General features: G+C 33.4%; 1 protein-coding gene across 3 annotated transcripts in view; it reads right to left on the reverse strand.

Annotated features, from left to right (window-relative positions):
- CEP128 (centrosomal protein 128) overlaps window positions 1-19,826 on the reverse strand; it is a 114,278-nt gene that overhangs the window by 79,391 nt on the left and 15,061 nt on the right. For all 3 annotated transcript variants that reach the window (XM_057381197.1, XM_057381111.1, XM_057381281.1), the window contains exons 9-13: window positions 17,475-17,591; window positions 10,298-10,384; window positions 8,742-8,816; window positions 7,406-7,538; window positions 5,548-5,708 (exon numbers count right to left, since the gene is read on the reverse strand). In XM_057381197.1, the coding sequence (XP_057237180.1) occupies window positions 5,548-5,708; window positions 7,406-7,538; window positions 8,742-8,816; window positions 10,298-10,384; window positions 17,475-17,591 (573 nt within the window). The remainder of the gene's footprint in view (window positions 1-5,547; window positions 5,709-7,405; window positions 7,539-8,741; window positions 8,817-10,297; window positions 10,385-17,474; window positions 17,592-19,826) is intronic.

A 19,826-nucleotide genomic window follows, 5' to 3' on the forward strand; every position in this document is an offset into this window, starting at 1 on the left:
AAACATTTGTTTTAGATACTTACCTTGAAGCACAACTGATTTATCAACACMAACTATTTGCATGAGGAGGCAAAATTAATTTTGACATGGATGTACTGACATAAATGTGAATATTAATGTCTCATTTTTACATTAAGATAAATCTTGCACTTTGCTTAGAAAAGTTAAGCCAGCACAGCCCCAACAATTGAAATCAGCTAGAAAACAGTGTCATTGCAAGTTAACATTTCATGCAGTCATCCCTGTAGAGCAAGAGGAGAGAAAAAGTGTCTCCACACTCTGTTTCTAGATTGTAACAGGAGTCCCAAATGTATGGATCAGTACTTCTGAATTCCTAGTCAATGTATGATAAATGTGTATCTCTGGGTCAACATGGATGCAGTTGTCAAAATTTTGTCTGATCTATAAGACCTTGCACAAATGGTATTTAAAACACTAAATAAGCAACTTTTAAGGCACTGTCTCTCACAAAAATACTAAAATAAAAAAAAAACTGTTATAAAATTATATTTATCATCTTTACACAGAGAGATAAGTTTCCCAAAAAGTAGAAAGCTTTTTTTCCAGGTTACTTGCTAGAGACTCTTTTTGCTTTACTATCTGCAAGAGCACACTTCAAACCTCACAGAGTTCAACTGCCTACAAAAACCAAAGATTTTGGTCATGCTTTTTGGCTCCTTGGAAAATCTCRACATACAATCCCAATTTCTAAGCACCCTGTGAAATAAAAAGGAGGATGACTGCTTACCATTTTCAAAGTAACATTCCTAACAGAACAGTGAGAGACACATTATCGCTTGACTGGTTGTCATTACCTGCCTGCACACACCAGCCTTGTGGTTGATTTGAAACAACCATTTACAACAGTGAACATCTAGAGGTCAGCAGAACCATCTTAAAAAGCACATTGTTTTCCTTTAATGGCTGGAAATAATAAGGCCAGTAGAAATAAACAGGACAGTCCTTTCAGACAAGCTCTACTCAGAAAATGACTGATTACTACTTTTCGTGGAACTGTACTACTAGAAGATAGTCAATAGTTAATACAAAACATAAAGCTTCATTAAGCATACTACATATTTTAATGTCTAATTTTGATTTTATGAGAATTAAGATTGTTTTGACAGTAAGAAATAATTAAGCATATTACTGCTGTCATTGGGACAACACCATACTTGGCAGTGGTGTGCTGTCAAAGTATGACTTGTGGTTTCATTTCATAATGATGATTTTATAAATGTCACCTTTAAATTTCTTTCTAAACAATTTAAAATTTACATTACTTGGACACTTGAGGGTTTTTTCCAAGTAGAAAATTACTGACCACCTGTGATTCAAAAAAAATATTCTATACAGATGACAAATGCTGCCTTTATAGATTAAAGACTTCGGATTCCAAGTAGCATCAAGCGTCTTTCTTCTGTGGCTCAAGGTCAGTCAGAGAACTCAGTGAGGACCTCTGGATGCAACAGAAGTATGACAATATTTTGTGACATACATTACAAAAAGCATGAAGGTTCTCTTGACAGAAGCAACCCAGGATATTCAGGACAGTTTTTTGATAAAATATATTGTGTGCATATATACATAGTAACTGTTAGCTTATTTTGCATTGCAATTACTACAGAATAAAAGTGATTGTGGTACATTGTCCCTCCTCAGTCTTTTCAGAAGAAAAGTATGGGTCTCAATTTTTCTAATCCAATTAATTAGCATTTTCACGATTCGACTGCTAATAGAACCAAGGGGAAGGTATTAGAATAAACATCTCAACTATTTTACCACCAACATAACATCAAATACTCTCTTCCTGGCTTTAATATCTGAAGGTTTTTATAAAAAGTAATTACTTTTTTGGAACAGTTAAAAACTGTTATTAAAATTAGCTACTAAATCCTGGAGTACAACATACTAATGTTCCAGAGATCTGAAGGTAAGTATTATTTTCAAAACTGATTACAATGTTTGTATCAGCCCTCAGGATGCAACATCACTACAGACATTTCAACTGAGGCTTTGGCTAGGGAAAACAGAACAGGAGTGATTACCAAACTCAAAAACAGATACAACATTTGCCCCAAATAAAACAGTTGTGCATCTAGTTTTCTATAGATCTAATATCCCAGTATGCAATCTAGCTTCCAACTCTCATAAGAAAATGGAAGCAGAGAAACAGGCCAGCATTTCCCAGTTATAGTCTAGTTATTTATCTGAAGTGAAAACTAAACACTAGGCACAAAACCTGTGACTCTACCAACCACGCTAGAAATTTCTGCAGTTTGGACTTCTACTCCCTAGTTTGACTACACACATCATAATTTCACCCTGCATTTTTGACACCTAATTTAAAAATAAAATCACCACAACCTGCATAGCAAAAGTAATTCTAGGTATAGAAACCACAACACATAGTGTATCCAGAGCAACATTCCTTAAAGCTTGTAGGAACATATAAAATGTGAGGACCATTCACTTGCTAGAACTTACAGAACTAATGCCTTATATCACTGTTATGTGCAAGTATTCTTTACTGATAAGAATATAGAAAGTCACATTTCAGCCCACCATACTAACTGTATTAATCACCTAAAGTGGATCTGTGAGTATTTTTCTCCCTCCTCTCTTTCCTGCCCTATATCTCAGCAGTACAGTCACCAGACCGGAATGCTACATAATCATACTAYAGTGACTTATAATGTTTACACCGATCAATTATGGCACCTAATTATTCTCATTAATTTTTCCCAAATGCAGACATCAGATATTAATTTGTTCATCACTATCTCATCTGCACCTCTTGCCAATCATAATGTATCTAACTGCTAAGGACCATTAAGCCAGATTTTTTATGCAAGCATAAATTCTGTGAATTGACCAATCAAAAACAGATACATTCAATGGATCAAAAAGTATATTCACTCCATAAAAAATACGTTGCAAAAAATCAATTCCCTGAAATGAGGCCTTGTCCATATTTTTCCAAAGCTTGCTWCTCTTTCTTACATTTAATGTAATAAGTAAATACAGGGAAATGTATTTTCCTCTCTGGTTGATATGTGATTTTAGAGAAAAAATTTAYCAAAGCAAACAGTTTTGGTATATTTGAAATCCATCTGTAGCACTATTTTAGTATTTGAATATTCACATGGCAATACAGACTGGTCTGCAAAGTTATGGATTTCTCCTATTTTATAAAATTATCTTTGAATTTAGAAAAGTGTCACTTAYTGATTTTCTAATACTTTAATTGGCTCATATATATATAATGACAATAATTGGCTAACAGTATCATCTGTAGAGGAAAAGGTCATAAAGTAAATTTTAATGAGAGTACAAATCAACATGCATAATACTGAAAGACTTATATTACTGAAAAATTCTAATATTAAATAAACATATCAATAATTTTCCCTCAAAAAACTTGAAATATTTAACAWACAGACTGTCTGTTGTACTGGACAATAGTATAAGACTACTAAAACCTAATTGGAATGAAGCATAATTAGTAAAYCAAACAAATTTCACAGGCACAACCATCTAAAAACACTTCTGGGGAAAGTAGGGTATTGCATCTTTATAATTTATGCACTTTGTTAATTTCTTAGTCATAATAGCTAGTCCTAACAGCCCCATATTTATATGGTTTCATGCAGAAAAATGCATTTAAGATGCTGTATACAGCTATCTATTTGTAAGATCTCACAGCAGCTTCCTTACATAAACTACAGTAGCTGAAAGAAATACTGAATTTAAAATTTAATCTAAGATTGAATTCACTTCTAAACATAAGCTTAAGGATATGTTTTAACCTTTTTCATCCTCTCCGTTTTACATCAAACTGTGATTTTATGGCAACTGCTGGGGGCTAACTGTACAAMACACACAAGTTGTTGCAAACAATAACATTTAAATAAATCAAAAGAAATTTACAGTATCACATGTACATCAGAGGCAAGTGCAGTTAGATCCTCCCCACTAAACAAAGATAAATTACAGTCAAGTCAAACGTGACTGGTCACTTCCAACTGGGAATCAGACTATCTGACAGGAGCAGCTGTTAGAAAAAGCTTGACAAAATGCTTTGTTAGTACACAAGTTTAGAAATTCACATCCTTGCATTCCTTGATGTCTCATTAAAAGAAAAACACACCAGCTATTTTCCTGTTACTGCCCCTGTAGGAGAAGGGCAGTGGGAAGCAGATAAGAAGTACAAAGTATTTTCTGTTGAAAAAACGAGGGAAGTCAAAGATTTCTGACTCTGAGAAATGACAATGACCCCAACTGAGCACTCCTGCATGAGTATTTTCAGAGCAGGAAATTAGTATTATAAAATCATTCTGACCCTTAAGAAAGCATATTTTACAAGCAGAAGTTTAAAATAATTGTTTTTCTGTGGGTTTTTATCCCCTTAATTTCTATCACCATAATAATTTGTTTCTCAGGCACAATAAAACCAAAAACCAGAATGTTTTCAGTTAGTCAGGAGTTACATTGACCAGCTAGAATACAAATGCTGATGGACACCAAGGTTCTGCTCATCTTACCCTTTATAGAAACACTCTAGGTCTTTTTAAACCTATTCAATGACCAAATTTCATAAAGCATGTAGGAACTTATTTTGAGACCGCATTTTTTTCCAAGTGTAATTTGATGTATTAGTTTGATTTAAATCAGCACAGAAGTAAACTGATCATGATAGTCTTGTAAATGTACAAAAAGAGAAAGAAACAAATCCCAACATTTGAATTTCCAAAGTGATGCAACATCATTTCAAAGATAAGTATCTTCATTAGGAAATAAATACAAAATTCCTCGCTTACAGAATGCCAAAATACAACTAGAACAAAATTTTAAGTCCTTTACTATTGAAGTAATATACATGATTTTGCAAACAAACTCTCTTTTTTCTGACAGTCATGGAAGACAGAAGACAATAGTTACTGTTCAGGCATACTACTATCAATGACAAATCCAGACAAGACCAAGAAATACAGAAATTTCCCATCTTAAATAAGAATGCTACTGCCTATTTAGATCTCATTTTAGGTCATTACTGCCTATTTTAGACCTCTTTGCATCTAATTGTGAAAAAAAGAGAAGTTGTGAGCTTGTGAGTACCTCTGTTACTCTACCGCACTCTCAAAGAACAAAGTTCAATTTTTAAAGTTGAACTTTAGTTCTAAGGAATTATTGAATGGGGAATAAGGAAGYATTACCTTATAAAAGTAGTTCCAAAAACCATTATCAGTGGTAAGTGCTGATAAAATCAGATTACCTTTTCTCGGCACATGGGAAAGAGAAGTAATCCAAACAATGAAATCATGGGCAACAGCAAATACATTTTTTGGGATTACATGGGAGAGAAAAGAGTCAGCAAACTCAAATCACTCTTCAGTTATTTACATAATGGGTGAAGAAGAACATAACAGTTACTCTTAGTTTTAGGTTAATCCCTAATCTGATACATCCCCTAATGTTTAACAGATGAAAAATTATTTAAAAACAACAAAAATACCATCAAACAAACAGTAACAAAAACCAACTTACCTGTATGTGTGTTACAAGCTGTGCTCTCTCCTTGTCCTTACGCTCTATACATCTCTTTAGTTCTTCTACCTCTGACATTACAGCATTATGACTCAGCTTTGCTTTAAGCTCCAAAATATGTTTCTCCAGATCTTGCTTTTCTCTCTCATATCTTTCAGCTACTATAAAACAGCAAGAACAGAGCAACAGCCTCAGTAGAAATACCAACTTTTGGTAAATTAATTTTATCTCATTTCACTTTTGGCAATTTTCTTCTCCACTCAAGACTACTCTACAACTATTGATTTTGACTCAAATGTCTGTGAAAAATGGTTTAACTGTAGCCTCGTAACATTTTACAGAATGATTTTTTTCAATCATTTTATGGGGTTTTCCACTCTTCCCCCTGCACACACTTGTTCCCCACAAAAAAAAAAAAATCCAAAGAAACAAGCAAAGCACCAACAAAACTGAATAAAGTAAGATGGAAGAAACAATGGACAAGTTCTGGTGTAAATGAAATTTGAACATCAGCTTCAAGGCCAAGATTTTATCTCACCAGCGTAATACCTCCCAATTTGAAAGTCACATTATCTGTGAATTCTATGTCTGAATCCTGCAGCTACCACAAAAAGGTTTTGATAAGAGTAAGCTATAAATTCTCCCAACCACAAATTCAAAGGTCTTTAGTCATAAAACACTACTAGAGGCAAAAGAAAAAAAAATCTCCATTTGTCTTCTTCCCATGTATCTCTGAAGAAAGAGAAATAACACAGCAAGGTGAAACAAAAYTGCAAAAAATATATAAATATATGCACATACTTTAACAGCTCCAGTACATTTTTATTTCCTTCATATTTTTACAACTGTTTTGATTCATAAGATTAATAGGAAAATTAAAATAAGCATTTATTAGCATGAAAGCATTGTTTCAAATAAATTAACTTTTAAGCGGATACATTAACATGATTGGAGAAAAATTATTGAAATTATTATTTTGCATTACATTTCTGAAGATAAGTCATACAAAATCAGCCAACTTAAAATGCTCTGAATGAGATTTGTAAAACAGGGACTCAGAGTCCTATTTTAAAAACCAAGATAATTCAGTAGCTGAAGTACGAAAATATAAAAACAAGTCATTAGCCAAACCTATTAAACATTCACATAGACACTGGACTTGGAGCCACTATTTCTCTATTACCTTGATTAATACATTTCTATGTTAATAAGGAGAAAAATAAAGACTTTCTCTAATGCCTTTTTGATTATGTTTGAAAAGTTTAAATACAGATAGATAACTAACAATTAATTGAAGACCTTGCTAAAGTGGTGATTTAATATGCAATTATATCTTGAAATTGTTTGAAGTAATTTTCTTCTAAATTGAACTATTTCAGCTCTAAAACTCTAACATACTGCAAACAGCAGCCCTGACTGCATCATATGGAAAAACGTTCTTAACCACTCAGGAACATGTTGTCCCTTGGAAATTCTACCAAAAAGTCATCAGCCTTATTAACCACCTAGTAAATGATGCCTGTTATGATTTTCAAAATGGCAGAATTGAAACTGGATTGAAATGTAAGTTTTCTGTAAAATTATTACTTCAAAACAATACAAATGTTTTTCTGCAAAAACACTATCCAGTTTGCTGAACTTGTCCCATTTGTTTTAACCATGCAAATCAAAATATTTTATCATAAATGAACTGTTGTTGCTATTTTTCTGTTAATACTCAGGTGCTAATATTTACTTACTTAAATCTGAGGAATAAAGTGGCTGGTTTTGTTGAAACCATAGAAGAATTAGACTGCAAATCTAAGATTCACATTTACTAGCTAGTTTGCAGGTCCCTAGTGCAAAATATTAGTTGTACCTGCTCTAATTCTCCTGTCATCATCTTGTGCATCCTGGTAGCTCTGGCGATGCATTGCAGCATATGAAATTTGATGCTGCAATTCTACACGGTCTTCTTCTGCTCTCAAAAGTTGGGAACGAAGATCCTCAACCTGAAATACATGCACAAGCATCAAATGTTTAATGAAACACAGAACAAAGAAGTAATACTATRTTTTTTTTAAACACTAAAAAAAATACTACACACAAAAAATATTTATAAGTAAATCTTGGTAGTAATGCATATGGTAAACAAAAAGACAAACTACTTCCTAATTACAGGCCACAAAATGAATATTCAGAATTAAAAGAAACCTTTTAATTTATGTAGACCACAGATGAGCATTAATTTCTCTAGACCAAATAAAATGCTTCCACATTATATGTCTTTTTACATAGCTAGTGAAAATGTCTATTCAAATATAATAAGCAATACATTTTATTTAAATTGTGCACCTTAAATATACAGTGTATTTATTCATAAGATACACTGGGGCTTTTCACATTATTCCTTTCTATCATCTATAGTATAGCACTTACAAAGATGACATAATGTGTAGGAAAATGAAGAAAATCCAACATGCTAAAGTTGATTTGAAGAAAAATACCTCTAATTCATACTACTCTATATTCCATGCACAGTGATTTAAATTCAAAACAGTAATATAGTTAACTCAAACTTCTGCTAGATACACAAGTCAAACAACTAATGCTAAAAGATGAGAATGCAAATTGCCCCCTTCCTAGTTATTTCAGTCTTTTTATCCAGCTCCTCTGAAAGGAGGCTTCTTAGGAGAAAGGACTTTTTCCTAAACCTAAAATCCAGATTCCTACAAATTTTGAGTTAAATCATATGTACATAAATAGCTATTGTTTAAAGCACACTTTAGATAGTTTTTCAGGTATTTATTTATTTTTATTGCATGTTACAATGTAGCAAATACTTATAGGTCATTGATTTATCTGATTTCCCCAATTATAGCACGCACTCTGCGGAACAATGATTACTAATATAGAAGTTGTTGTAAAGCATACTCTGAAAGGAAATTTCACATAATGTATTAATGCACTGAAAACATACCATTACTACCACTACTATAATTAATGTATATGAACATACACACATACAATTTGGAAAGCAGAAAAAGTATAACGTGCTTAGTCACATATTTCAGACACTTAAATCTGTCTTTCTATACGTCATTTCTTCCTTCACAAAACAATGTTATCAGAGTATGACATAGGAATATTAAACAAAAAGACTTACACAATCTAATATGAAAACTTTAGGATTTTTGCCACACCAAAACAGTTACCTGATGCAAAAGAGCTTCTCTATTGCCTTCAGATTCACTCAACTTTTTCCGGGACTGCTCCAATTCCTGCTGAAGCTTTCATTTCAGAGGATAATGAAGAAAGAAAAGCAATGTATGCATTATAATATAAAAGTGTATTTTAACATTCAATTCTGACACAAATTAATCCATATAAGCACCTATTTAAAATGAGATATAATATACACTGTATTTTTATTTGTCCAAAATCTGAAAGTAAACTTCCATTTGTACTAAATCCCTGCAATATTTATTTAAATTACGAAAAGAGAATTTAATTTATACTCTATAATTTTTTTAATATTCTGTATCACATGCAGACACAAAGTCATTTATATTATCCAAAACAAAAATCACAAAAGCAAATCTTCACTGGGTTAAAAGTAAAAAAATAGAAGATAAATTTTAACAGTTTCAAAACCATTGTCYCGGGATTTGAAACATACTTTCAAACTCAAATTAAAATTTACAATGACTTAATATTTGAAGTCACCTTTGTTAAATAGTTTATTCATAGAAGTGTTAAAGATGACATGCATTGGAAGAACTGCAATTGGTAAAACCCTTGGGGTTTCTGTCTTGTGCTAGATGATGTATTTAAATCATTCTGGAAACAAGATGACTGAAACACTGAAGTTCCCTGAATTTTATAAAACTAGAAGTTTTCCTAAAAATATAATATTAAAAATGTGCAATCAGAAATAGTCAGCAAACTGACGACCATTAAAAAAAAAAGAAAAAAATAATAAATGAAAGCCAAAGCTACAAAATATTTTCTGACTTATTCCATAAATAGTTCAAAGATCCACTTGGAAATAAATACAGGTTTTGACAGCAGAAATTGTTATTGTTGAGATAGCAATCTCAAGGAGGATGTTGAGAGCCTGGCAAAGGGGCAAAGCAAACAGGACCAACATTAAGGGAATGAAAGGAACAATATAACATAAAATACTACATAAAGGCTTAGCATAAAGGGGTATAAATTTGAAAGATGTTAAGCTTGATGCAAGTGGAAAAAAAATAGGAAAAATGTAATACAGCCCTAGCATCCTGCTGGAATAGAAATAAAAGAAATCTTGTTTTCTGTGAACAGGAAGAGAGCAATATGGCAACAGTTCAGTAAGAGTAATTAGTGATAACTATGGTGCAAAATAACGAGCATGAGTTAGTTGCAGGATGAGAAAAAAGCTGCTTTAAGCTGCTCCAAATAAGCAACAGCAGACTATATATCAATTCAGAGACAATACAGAGAAAGAAACCAAGGATAATCCTCAAATTATAAATCTGTCTGCCTGGCAGGATGGAAGAGTCATTAGAAGTAACATACTATAACTAAAGAGCTTTGAAGGAAAGACACAAGCTCAGCATAGCTACATTCACAGTGCTTCTGATGCAGAAAAAACCCCAATGTCTTGTATTCTTAAAGAGTAAAGAGAGTTTTGTCCTGCTGGTTTCTCAGAAAAAAGAAGCATATACTGAAACAGATGACACCATACACTCATTTAAAATCAAACAAAAAGGAAAAAATTAAGTCTTACCTGGTTCTTTTCACTTTCATATTTCACAAGTTTGTTTCTCATAACTTCTTCTGTTTCATCTGCTTTAGCATCTTGCTTTCTTAAAACCTTTAGAGGAGAAAAATATATTATAAACTACATTATAAAATTTACAGAAGCCATCATTCCAAGGCTGTTAAAATTGAAGAATCTGTGAATGCATTTAAGAAAGATCTAGACAAATGCTTTTGTCTGCATCTAATATTTCCACGTAGAGCCAATGTATATTGTTATGAAAAGATAAATATAAGTCCATGCATACATAAACACACCCATGCAGAGAACAGGGACAAATACAAAGTCTAAACCAGCACTAACATCCTTCCGATGTATAGAGCTCCAGACACTCAAGTTGGCCCCAAATACCTTTAGATTAAGGTTTAAAAGGCTCAAGAGATCCCCTACAGATTAGCAGTGTACAGAGAAAAAGAATATATTCTCTAACATAAAGTGTGCATATTATGAAATACCATGCACTGTAATAGAGAAAACACTGCCATAAGGTTGTGTTGCAAGTCAGAAGGGGAAAAAAACTGGAAAAGGTTATTTTTTTTCTGAATCTGGACAGATGCTTATAGCCACAGAACTACAACTGAATCAGCTGAAAGTTTCCTGATGAAAAGTTACCCACACTGATGTGCCCTACTTTTACAAAACAACAAAAAAATAAAACAAATCCATGGGGACTTTTCCCACTCCCTCTCAGACTGAGGTATCTAAAACCACCCACGTACATTTTCTAGACCATCTTACAAAAACAATAGTGCCTTAAATATCAATTTCAAAATCTTGTCCCTCTGCAAACCAACACTATTTGCAGAACACAGCCAACCACTGGCAAAGGAAGTTTTAGACATTACAGATATTAATGACATGTAATATTTGCAACATACACAACACAAGCTTAAATATCTCAACCCATAACAATATCATTGGCTTATTTTAAATATCACTTAGAAACATCAGCTAAGAGAGATCAGTAGCCATATACTGATAATTTGCCATGAATTTCTGTAACTGCTAAATCACATTTTTTATCTGTGCAACACGATCAAGCATTTTTCACACTAGTCACAAATCACTTAATTAGGGACCCTAGCACAAATAGTTTATTCCATATCCTGAAGCCAAAGTATGTCTATTGCTTCCACAATTACTTGCTAAAACAGAACAACAACAAAAACATAGCCTGTCCAGAAAGAAATGTCTTCTTCCTAGTGTGTCCTTCCCAAGCAGCATTTACATTTCACATATTAAAGGAATATTTCCTCTAACAAATACCCCTGAAATTTGTCCCAATAAATTGTGCAATTTCATTCAGTTTTTGAACATTTTCTTTTCACTGTACACTGGAGAGCAATTTCACTTTATGAAAACAGAATACAAGACATTAATCAACTTCAGTGAAGCCAGGCATTCAGCTTTAGAAGTTTTGCCTTTAAAAGTAGCTTTTTGGAGAAAATAAATGGCTTTATAGACTTACTTCACTCTTACAATCTCACTTCTGTAAACATAAGGGTTTCAGTATAGTTTGGATTACTCACTGCTTGAACAGCTTACATTAAAACTGAGATCATGGAAGACATTAATCATACCTATGCCACTGAAAATAGGATGTCACATAAAGAGTTATACTTTTAGTCATACTGATCTCTAATCAGATCATAGAAGATTCTAACGTATTTACGGTATTTTCCTAAGTATTCAGTAGAGATTTAAATCTATCATTCCAGTCAACTATAAAATTCAACACTGCACACATTTTATTCAAAACGACTCCTAGGAGAAATCCAAAACTCTACATGAACCAAGCTCTAAGGTCATCACCTCAGCTAATATCACCTTTGTATTCCCCAAGCTGATTGGGTTTTTGGTTTGGGTTTTATTTCCTTTGTTTATTTTTAATGACCAGAAGTATAGGTCCAGAACAGCCTACTTGGAACTGTATAATGTCCCTTAACTGCAACTGACCTTCAGCTTTACTAGCAAAATTAGAGGCTGTTATAGACAACCAACTTTATGCCAACTTTATTTTTGGCACTAAATTAGCAATTAATATAGTACCAAAAATGCATGTTTTCATGTGCAGATCTGGCTAGGGACATCAGAATCATAAAGAAAATACTAAAACTGGGCTGGATTTAGGAATACTAATTAGTGAATGGTAAAATTTTCAATAATGATTCCTGCTGAAATCAAAAGGTATGTCTCTCCATCAGTAGCATATCCTAATTCCCAGAACAAACCATGGAAATAAATATGCCATTTCCACTTATTAAGGTTCACTGACTGATATTCAGCCTATTAAATAGGAACAATTTCAAACAAAAAGGCAGCCTTTACTATAACTGCTACTACATATATAACCTTCAGTTTTATTTTCTGCATATTGTAAAARTAGTCCATAGCTATTTCATTTTAAGGAGAAAAACAGCTCATAGATAGATAGACAGACTAGAGTTAAAATCCTGCAAAAAAGAAACAAGTGATGTTACAGTAAATCAAACATACTATATGTGCACTTCTTCAACTGTGAAACATGTATTGTACCAGTAGGTGCCAGGTAGGCAGTTAATCAAAATGTCATTAAGAAATGGAAACATCTGGTCATCCACAGCCAGACAAATGTCAGCCACAATTCAGAAATTGCATAGGTAAAAGTTAATTCTGTGCTTTGCCTCTTTCCTGTAGTCCTTTTGAAATAATTCTCTCTTGCTGGTTTATGCCACACTTGTTTTTTCCCCACTAAAGATCTTTATATAAGCTTTCTCTTGGCAGGGCTAAAAGGAAAAAACAAAACATGTAAAGATCCAACTGATTCTTTGATTTCATTTGGTGTCCCCAAAGAAGGGGTTGGGGCAGTCAAATGTGAAAAATGGGAACTAGGAAAAGGATGCTACAGATGACAATTTCAGCACACACTCCCCCGTGATGGCTCACAAACAGCAGACAGATGTTTGTGCTTCAGCTTATGCCCAGAGAAGCTGAAGCACCAAGGAATAGGAACATGCCCACAGTCAACAGATTCTCCCATCAAGATCCTCCTCTGAAAGCATGTCCAGGTTGGTCTGGAGGAGACTGACAAGGAGGTTGATGAGCCCTTGGAGGGGGCAGGTAGAGGAGGCCGCAAGGAGATAGAGAACTTCCATGTAAAAAGGTCTTCACAGGATGCTTTTGGGAAGAACCAGATAGATGTTCCACTGCCTGTCTGGGTGATCAGGCTAGAAGAACTTCTGATTTTACCAAAGAGTGCAATTCTTACAGGTCTTTATAAAGAGTTCACTGGTATAAGACAGTATTAGAGCACAAACGTAACTGGTATAGTCCAACTGAGCATACCTCATCCACATATAGCATGCATTGAACCCCAAAACTTCACAAACATAACATAACTTACTGCTTGATAGACACATCAATTTTTCTTATACACGAGGAAAATTATGTGGAGGATTTTGGAACAACAGTTCTCAATCTTTCCAATTTATGATAACCTTTCAAGAGCAAATCATAACTTTTACAGCAATTTAAGCCTACTAATTTTTCTTAAGCTTTGGGTTTTGGTCTGTTTGGTTTTGCTGTGTTGGTTTTTTTAAAGAAAACCAGACTTTCTGAAAGCTGTGCACAGAGTACAGACCACAAACTGAAACTTGCTCTTTCAAAGTGAGACCGATCACTGAGTTTTTCATACTATCAGAAACATACAAGCAGAACAGCCTCATGCTATAGTTTAAAGTAAGGCAAAAACGTGCCACATCCTAATTGGAATGAAAATACTTTCCCTAACTTGCTATATTAGTGACTAGCGTGGCTCCAAGTATGCTACCTAAACATACCAGCCAAGCATTTTAAAACAGACTATTTAGCTACTTCAGTGACAGATATGTATGAAACTTGCTCATGTTCCAGCAGAGTCAGATTCAAACTACAATCAAAACAGAAACCATTGGCCACAGGTGGCACAGCATAGAGCCAAAGAGCAAGTATCAACGATACACTAAAATATCCAGATGGCTCAAAGCACAGATCAAGTTTATGTTTGTCAAAAAAAAATCAGTGATAAAGATATGCAAAAAAAGAACACTTTTCACCATCAGTTTACCCCACGCTCTGTCCACAAGCTTCTTGTAGTTCATGGTATTTGCAGTGGGAGGCAAACAGAATTTAAGTATACAGTTGCACAGAGAAAGTTAAAAAACGCTTTCTCACCTACCCAAATTGCTAGGTTAAGACATAAGTGTAGTCACTGCCTTACCACAGTCAGTGGATTCAAAAGGTTCAATAAAGATGATTCTGTTCACCTAAAGCATGCAAAGCATGAACACATGGACACATTTCACCAAAATCCAGGAAGTCAAATAAAGAATTTTGTAAAGCCATCCAGGACATCCAAGACACAGAAAAGCTGCCTACAGCCCATTTGTAAGAATGATACTTGATTTTGTTTTAGAAAATAGATGCATAAATGCAAACAAAAAGAGGTGGTGGTGTCTTTATGTTCCAAGAAAAAAAAAAACCACTGAGGAATCTAAAAATAGTTTCCATTTACACAACAAATTAAGTTGTTAAAGTAATTCATGCATRCATGTCAATACCACAAACAAGATGAGAATACTTGTTCTTTCTAATGAGACACATACTTTTATCAGGAATATAGGAAAAAAATTAAGACATACAATTTGCATTAATTTGTTTTCTAATTGCTACTTTCTATCTAGTAGTAATTTCTCTTTAAACACACCAATACCCACTAAGGTAAAAGATACATAAAAATATAGAGAAAATAACTTTTATCCAACTACACACAGCACAAACAAGCYACAGATTCCAAATAAAAATGCAAATTTAAAAATTAAAGATGAAAAATATGTCAAGCTTTCATAATGGTAAGTATATAACCACGTATCATCTTGGTTCATAATCAATCTACTATTGCAATAATACTACCATACAAATTAGAAGTTTGCACATTATACAAAAAACTACAGAAAGAAAAGACAGACAAGAAAGGCCAAAACAAATGGTCTCCCTGTCAGACCTTGAAAATATATAATTTAATAATTGCAATTCAGGAAGATGATTCTCTTAAGATGGTAAAACACTGACAAGTAGTGGTCTGTTACAGGTACTGCACTTTAATAAAAAACAAYAGCATTTAAACCTCACAAACTTCACAAGATTTCTTAACTAGCACAAGTACTGATCACATGCAAAAGTCAAATTTGATTTTGTTTGGTTTGAAATGTGTAAAAGGCAAACTAATAAAAAAATTGTAACATTAAATAGCCACAAATGCTTTAAATAGCTTTTCTGTGTAAATCATTCAGACCATATTAAATTACAGGATTTCAAAACTTAGTCCTAACACTACTCTCCTTTCCAGTAATGTTACTTGGGAAGCATCTTGGAGAAATAAATGAAAACAGAAATAGACTTCAACAGAACATTACATCCTTGTAATGATCACCTCTGAGGCCATTGACTGACCTAGGAATCTAACTTACAATTCAACTTATAAAGGACAACAAAATAACAAAGTAACAAGCTCAAAATTATGCAGAAACATGTTTCATCCAAATAATAACTGTTGCAAAATATTTGTTTACTTTATTCTCACTAGACTATGCAAAAGACACAAGGCAATTCAAGTACATTCTTCTGAAAATACAGCAACTTAAGCTGTATTTTATGAAGGGGTTTCTTAGGAAAAATAACTTACAAAAATAAAATAGAATTTATAGGAGAAAGGATTAAACCATCTTAATTCAGAGCTGGACATCTTGGGGGAATAAAAGGTCTAGGATGTACTTAGTATTTCATATTCATTTTGCATGAAATTCAAAAGATCAATTACCAAGAATAAAAGTACCCAGACTGAAGGCTCATGATCACATAGGCTATGATAATTCACATGATCTATGAAAGATCATATGAAAATTCTTTGAACTACATTTGAATTCATTCACACAAATTCAAGTTTTCTTTCTAAGGAAACCATAGCACTGTCAATGTATTTTTAGAGATTACAAGTCATCATCCCCTTAAAATGAAAAGAAGATAGTTCCATTCTGCAGATAACACTATCAAATCACATCAATTCATTGCACTAAGCACCCCTTCCCCAGACTGAGGGCACAACTGAAGAATTTAAAAAGGGATATAGGCATATTGAAGAGCAATGAAAACTGAAATTCAGCACTCTAGTTTTTTTTCACCCAATAGAACACCCACTGAGAGAAAAATGAAACAGTAAGTCATTCTGAAATACTGGCACAAGGATTACAAGCCTTTTGATAAACATTACTTTTTATCTATATCAAAAAAAGCATCTCATCTTCTAAAATATGACGTCTTTGAACAGCCTCTAGCTTCACGTAAAACCATTCTAACTTAAGATTTCTCAGTATCACTGCACAGTATAATGCCTTCCAAAAAGCTATACTACAGATACTAAAAGTGAAAACAAAGGAATCACATATTTCTTCTCAATTATAATACACTATTGCACAGATAGAGATAACATATCTTAAGGCAAGTGAAAAAAAAATTATTCTATGTTAAGATACAAATTCTCCAGGAGAAGAAAGAAGTAAAACCAGGAGAAAATTAAAAAGAAAGAATTATTTTTCATACATTTTATAAAAGAAGCAGAAAAAAAGCTAATAGCTGTCTTAAATTTTAATTCATATTCTAAAAATTTACATTTCTTTCCTAAACAGTATTCTGTATTTCGTCAGGTACTGTTGAATGAAAATGAAAAGCTGTCTGGCTACTACAGAGCTTTTGACTGGTTGTTGAAATAAATTAAAGTGTTCATTTGCATGAGCAAGCAAAGTTTCGCTTTTAGAAAACAAAAAGGTTTTGAGAAAACCCTGCTAATGACTTGCTTTTGTTTGCTTGGGTTTTCAGGAAGGGCACAAGGAAGAAGTGCTTAGAAAATTTGTGGCAGTTACCAAAAAGGTTTAAATATAGTCAAGGCGGTAGAATGAAGAACTGACACTGTACTTGGTGTCATCTAGTTATCGAAACAAGCTCAGCTGGACTGAGAGTTACAAAATATGCCAAAGATATGAGCACTTTTGCCAGTTATACAGGTACAGGCTCACAAATGCAACACATTCCTAACTAAATCCTAAATACACAGGAAGTTTCATTTGCATACCTCTTGTAATTGAAGAGACATGTGTCCCAACTGGTCCTGGCGCCTTTCTATGAGCTGTCTTTCAGCACGCATTTCTTCTTCTATCTCCTGAAGTCTTCTCTCTACCCGTTCTGATACCTTCAAAAGGGAAAAAACCCATGATGTAGGAAGTTACTGTGTCTTTTTAATACATGTGAAAAATATTAAGGGYGAAAAAGTAAATAGAGTATGAGGCAAAAAGAGAAGCGAACATAATTTTTATTTTATTAAAGAAGATTGAGAATAGTAGAGAAAATAACTGGTTACAGCAGAGAGTACTCAAGAAGTACTCAAGCAGGGAACCACATTGTTATCTTTCTAGCAATATCCTCCTTTAGGTTTATGCAYATTTTTCTCTACAGTGGTGGTTCTACTCAAGCATTAAATATCTCATTATCAAGTTTAGAGCAGCCCAATGTGAAGCTGCAATACAAAAATCTTAGCTTCTCTGTCACAAGCCTGATTAACCTCTGGAAGGACATTTCTTTCACATCTCCAGTCTGCAAAACAGACCAGTGTTTCCYTCTTTCATGCTCTGAAATCCATGAGTGAAAAGTAGTAAACAAGAACTAAGTACATGAGAATGACTACAATAACACAAAATAATTACATCACTTTAAGCCTTTTTCCCAATATTTTGTGAATCCATGTACAAACTAATACAAACAAAAACAGGTATTTATTAAAGCAATTTGGATTATGAACATAAAAGCTCAATCATAGACTAGAATACCAGAACTATTTCATTTTTGCAATTCAAGCTGCTAGCAGACAGCACCCTCTTGAGGCAGCAAATTAAATTTATTTTGTTAAAGATTAGCAAGAAAAATATTTATGTATCATTTCCTCCCTACCTTAAAAGTAATTTTTTAAGCAAACACCAGAAAACTATATATCTATTACCAAATAGTATTTGGATAAAAAGAGAAAGACATAAAACACCACTCAACTACAAGTCTCTGATGTATGTGGAGGTGAATAACTTTTCATCTTTCTCTGTCAAGCATACTTTGATTAGCATTAGGCACATGCATGAATAGAAAAATTTACCATGAGCAACACAGTTATGTAGCAACAGAAACACAATTAAGGCCACACTTTCATTTTGGGCTCCACAAGGTTTAACAAATAAAACACTTTTTTCCTTTACAACACAATAAATCACTTGCAAAACATTTCTTGTTTGCGCAGCCAAATGAATAGTCAGCTTAGAGTCTAGAATATCATATTTTTTCCCAAAGCCATCAGGAGATGCCTGGTACTGCATCAAACCATGCTCTTTCAYGTAAGTTATGAAAGCTCTGCAGTCATAATCCAGAATAATTACTTACTAAAAACTAATGTATAAAAGATAAAGACCACAYTACGATGTTTTGATAAGTCTTATTTAGTGCCACTTTCTCAAATTCATAAAATACTCCAGCTAACAGAAACAATGATACTATATAGCAGGAACAGAAAATTACAATTTGTCATCAAATTTGTTGTATCTTTGCTGAAAACCAGGAAATAAGCTATCATCCTTTTCCCCCTACATACTTAATATAAAGAAATGAAAAAGTAATGTTTTTACATTTTTTAGAGCCTTGACTATGTATTTCTGAAGACAGAAGATTCCCCAGCTCTCTCATGCACCTTTTTCAATGAAGCAAGTGAGCACTAAAGTTATTAAGAAAGACAATGTATACTTTTGACTTGACAGAAGATTCTAAAGTAACATCACCCTCAAAAGATGACAYTCCAAAGGAGAGTTCAGTAACTTCTTCACTGTCATGGGTCTAGCATGCATAGCAGATAACATGACACGAGGCAGCACCAGACAAGCTTYAGATTCCTGCAAACTTCAGATTTCATTACAAATTATCACCAACTCTGAACAAGAGTCACTTTATCAGGTGATTTGCCTTGCCGTTGACTTCCTTCAACTCACTCTGGAATACAATTATTGTATTAATTCTAGGAAGGTGCTATTAAAAAAATGCATTATTTATCATTATATTTGTCAGATGCATGGAAATTTCAGAGTCAGACATAATGCTTTTTAACACACAAAAAATGCCCACAACCAAAACGAACCACCAAACATTTTGATGCTACTTATAACCCKTATTTTTTCCCAGGCTTCGTACTTTGTTATGGTATTGGTAACACCTTGGCACTTCAGCAAGGCAAAATCTCCCACAAGAATTATGTCCCCTGGTTTTGTAGCCTCTCTGACCTTCCTCAGTTTGTCACATAGCTTGTGACATACAACAGCAGAGATTAAAACAAAAAAAAATTAGAAACAGTTAAGTGTTAATTCATGCAAAGTAAACACAAAAACACACTTGTCTT

Source organism: Malurus melanocephalus, unplaced genomic scaffold (genome assembly GCF_030028575.1).
Source record: "Malurus melanocephalus ecotype Western Australia unplaced genomic scaffold, MMel_1.1 scaffold_0, whole genome shotgun sequence".
Lineage (NCBI taxonomy): Eukaryota > Metazoa > Chordata > Aves > Passeriformes > Maluridae > Malurus > Malurus melanocephalus.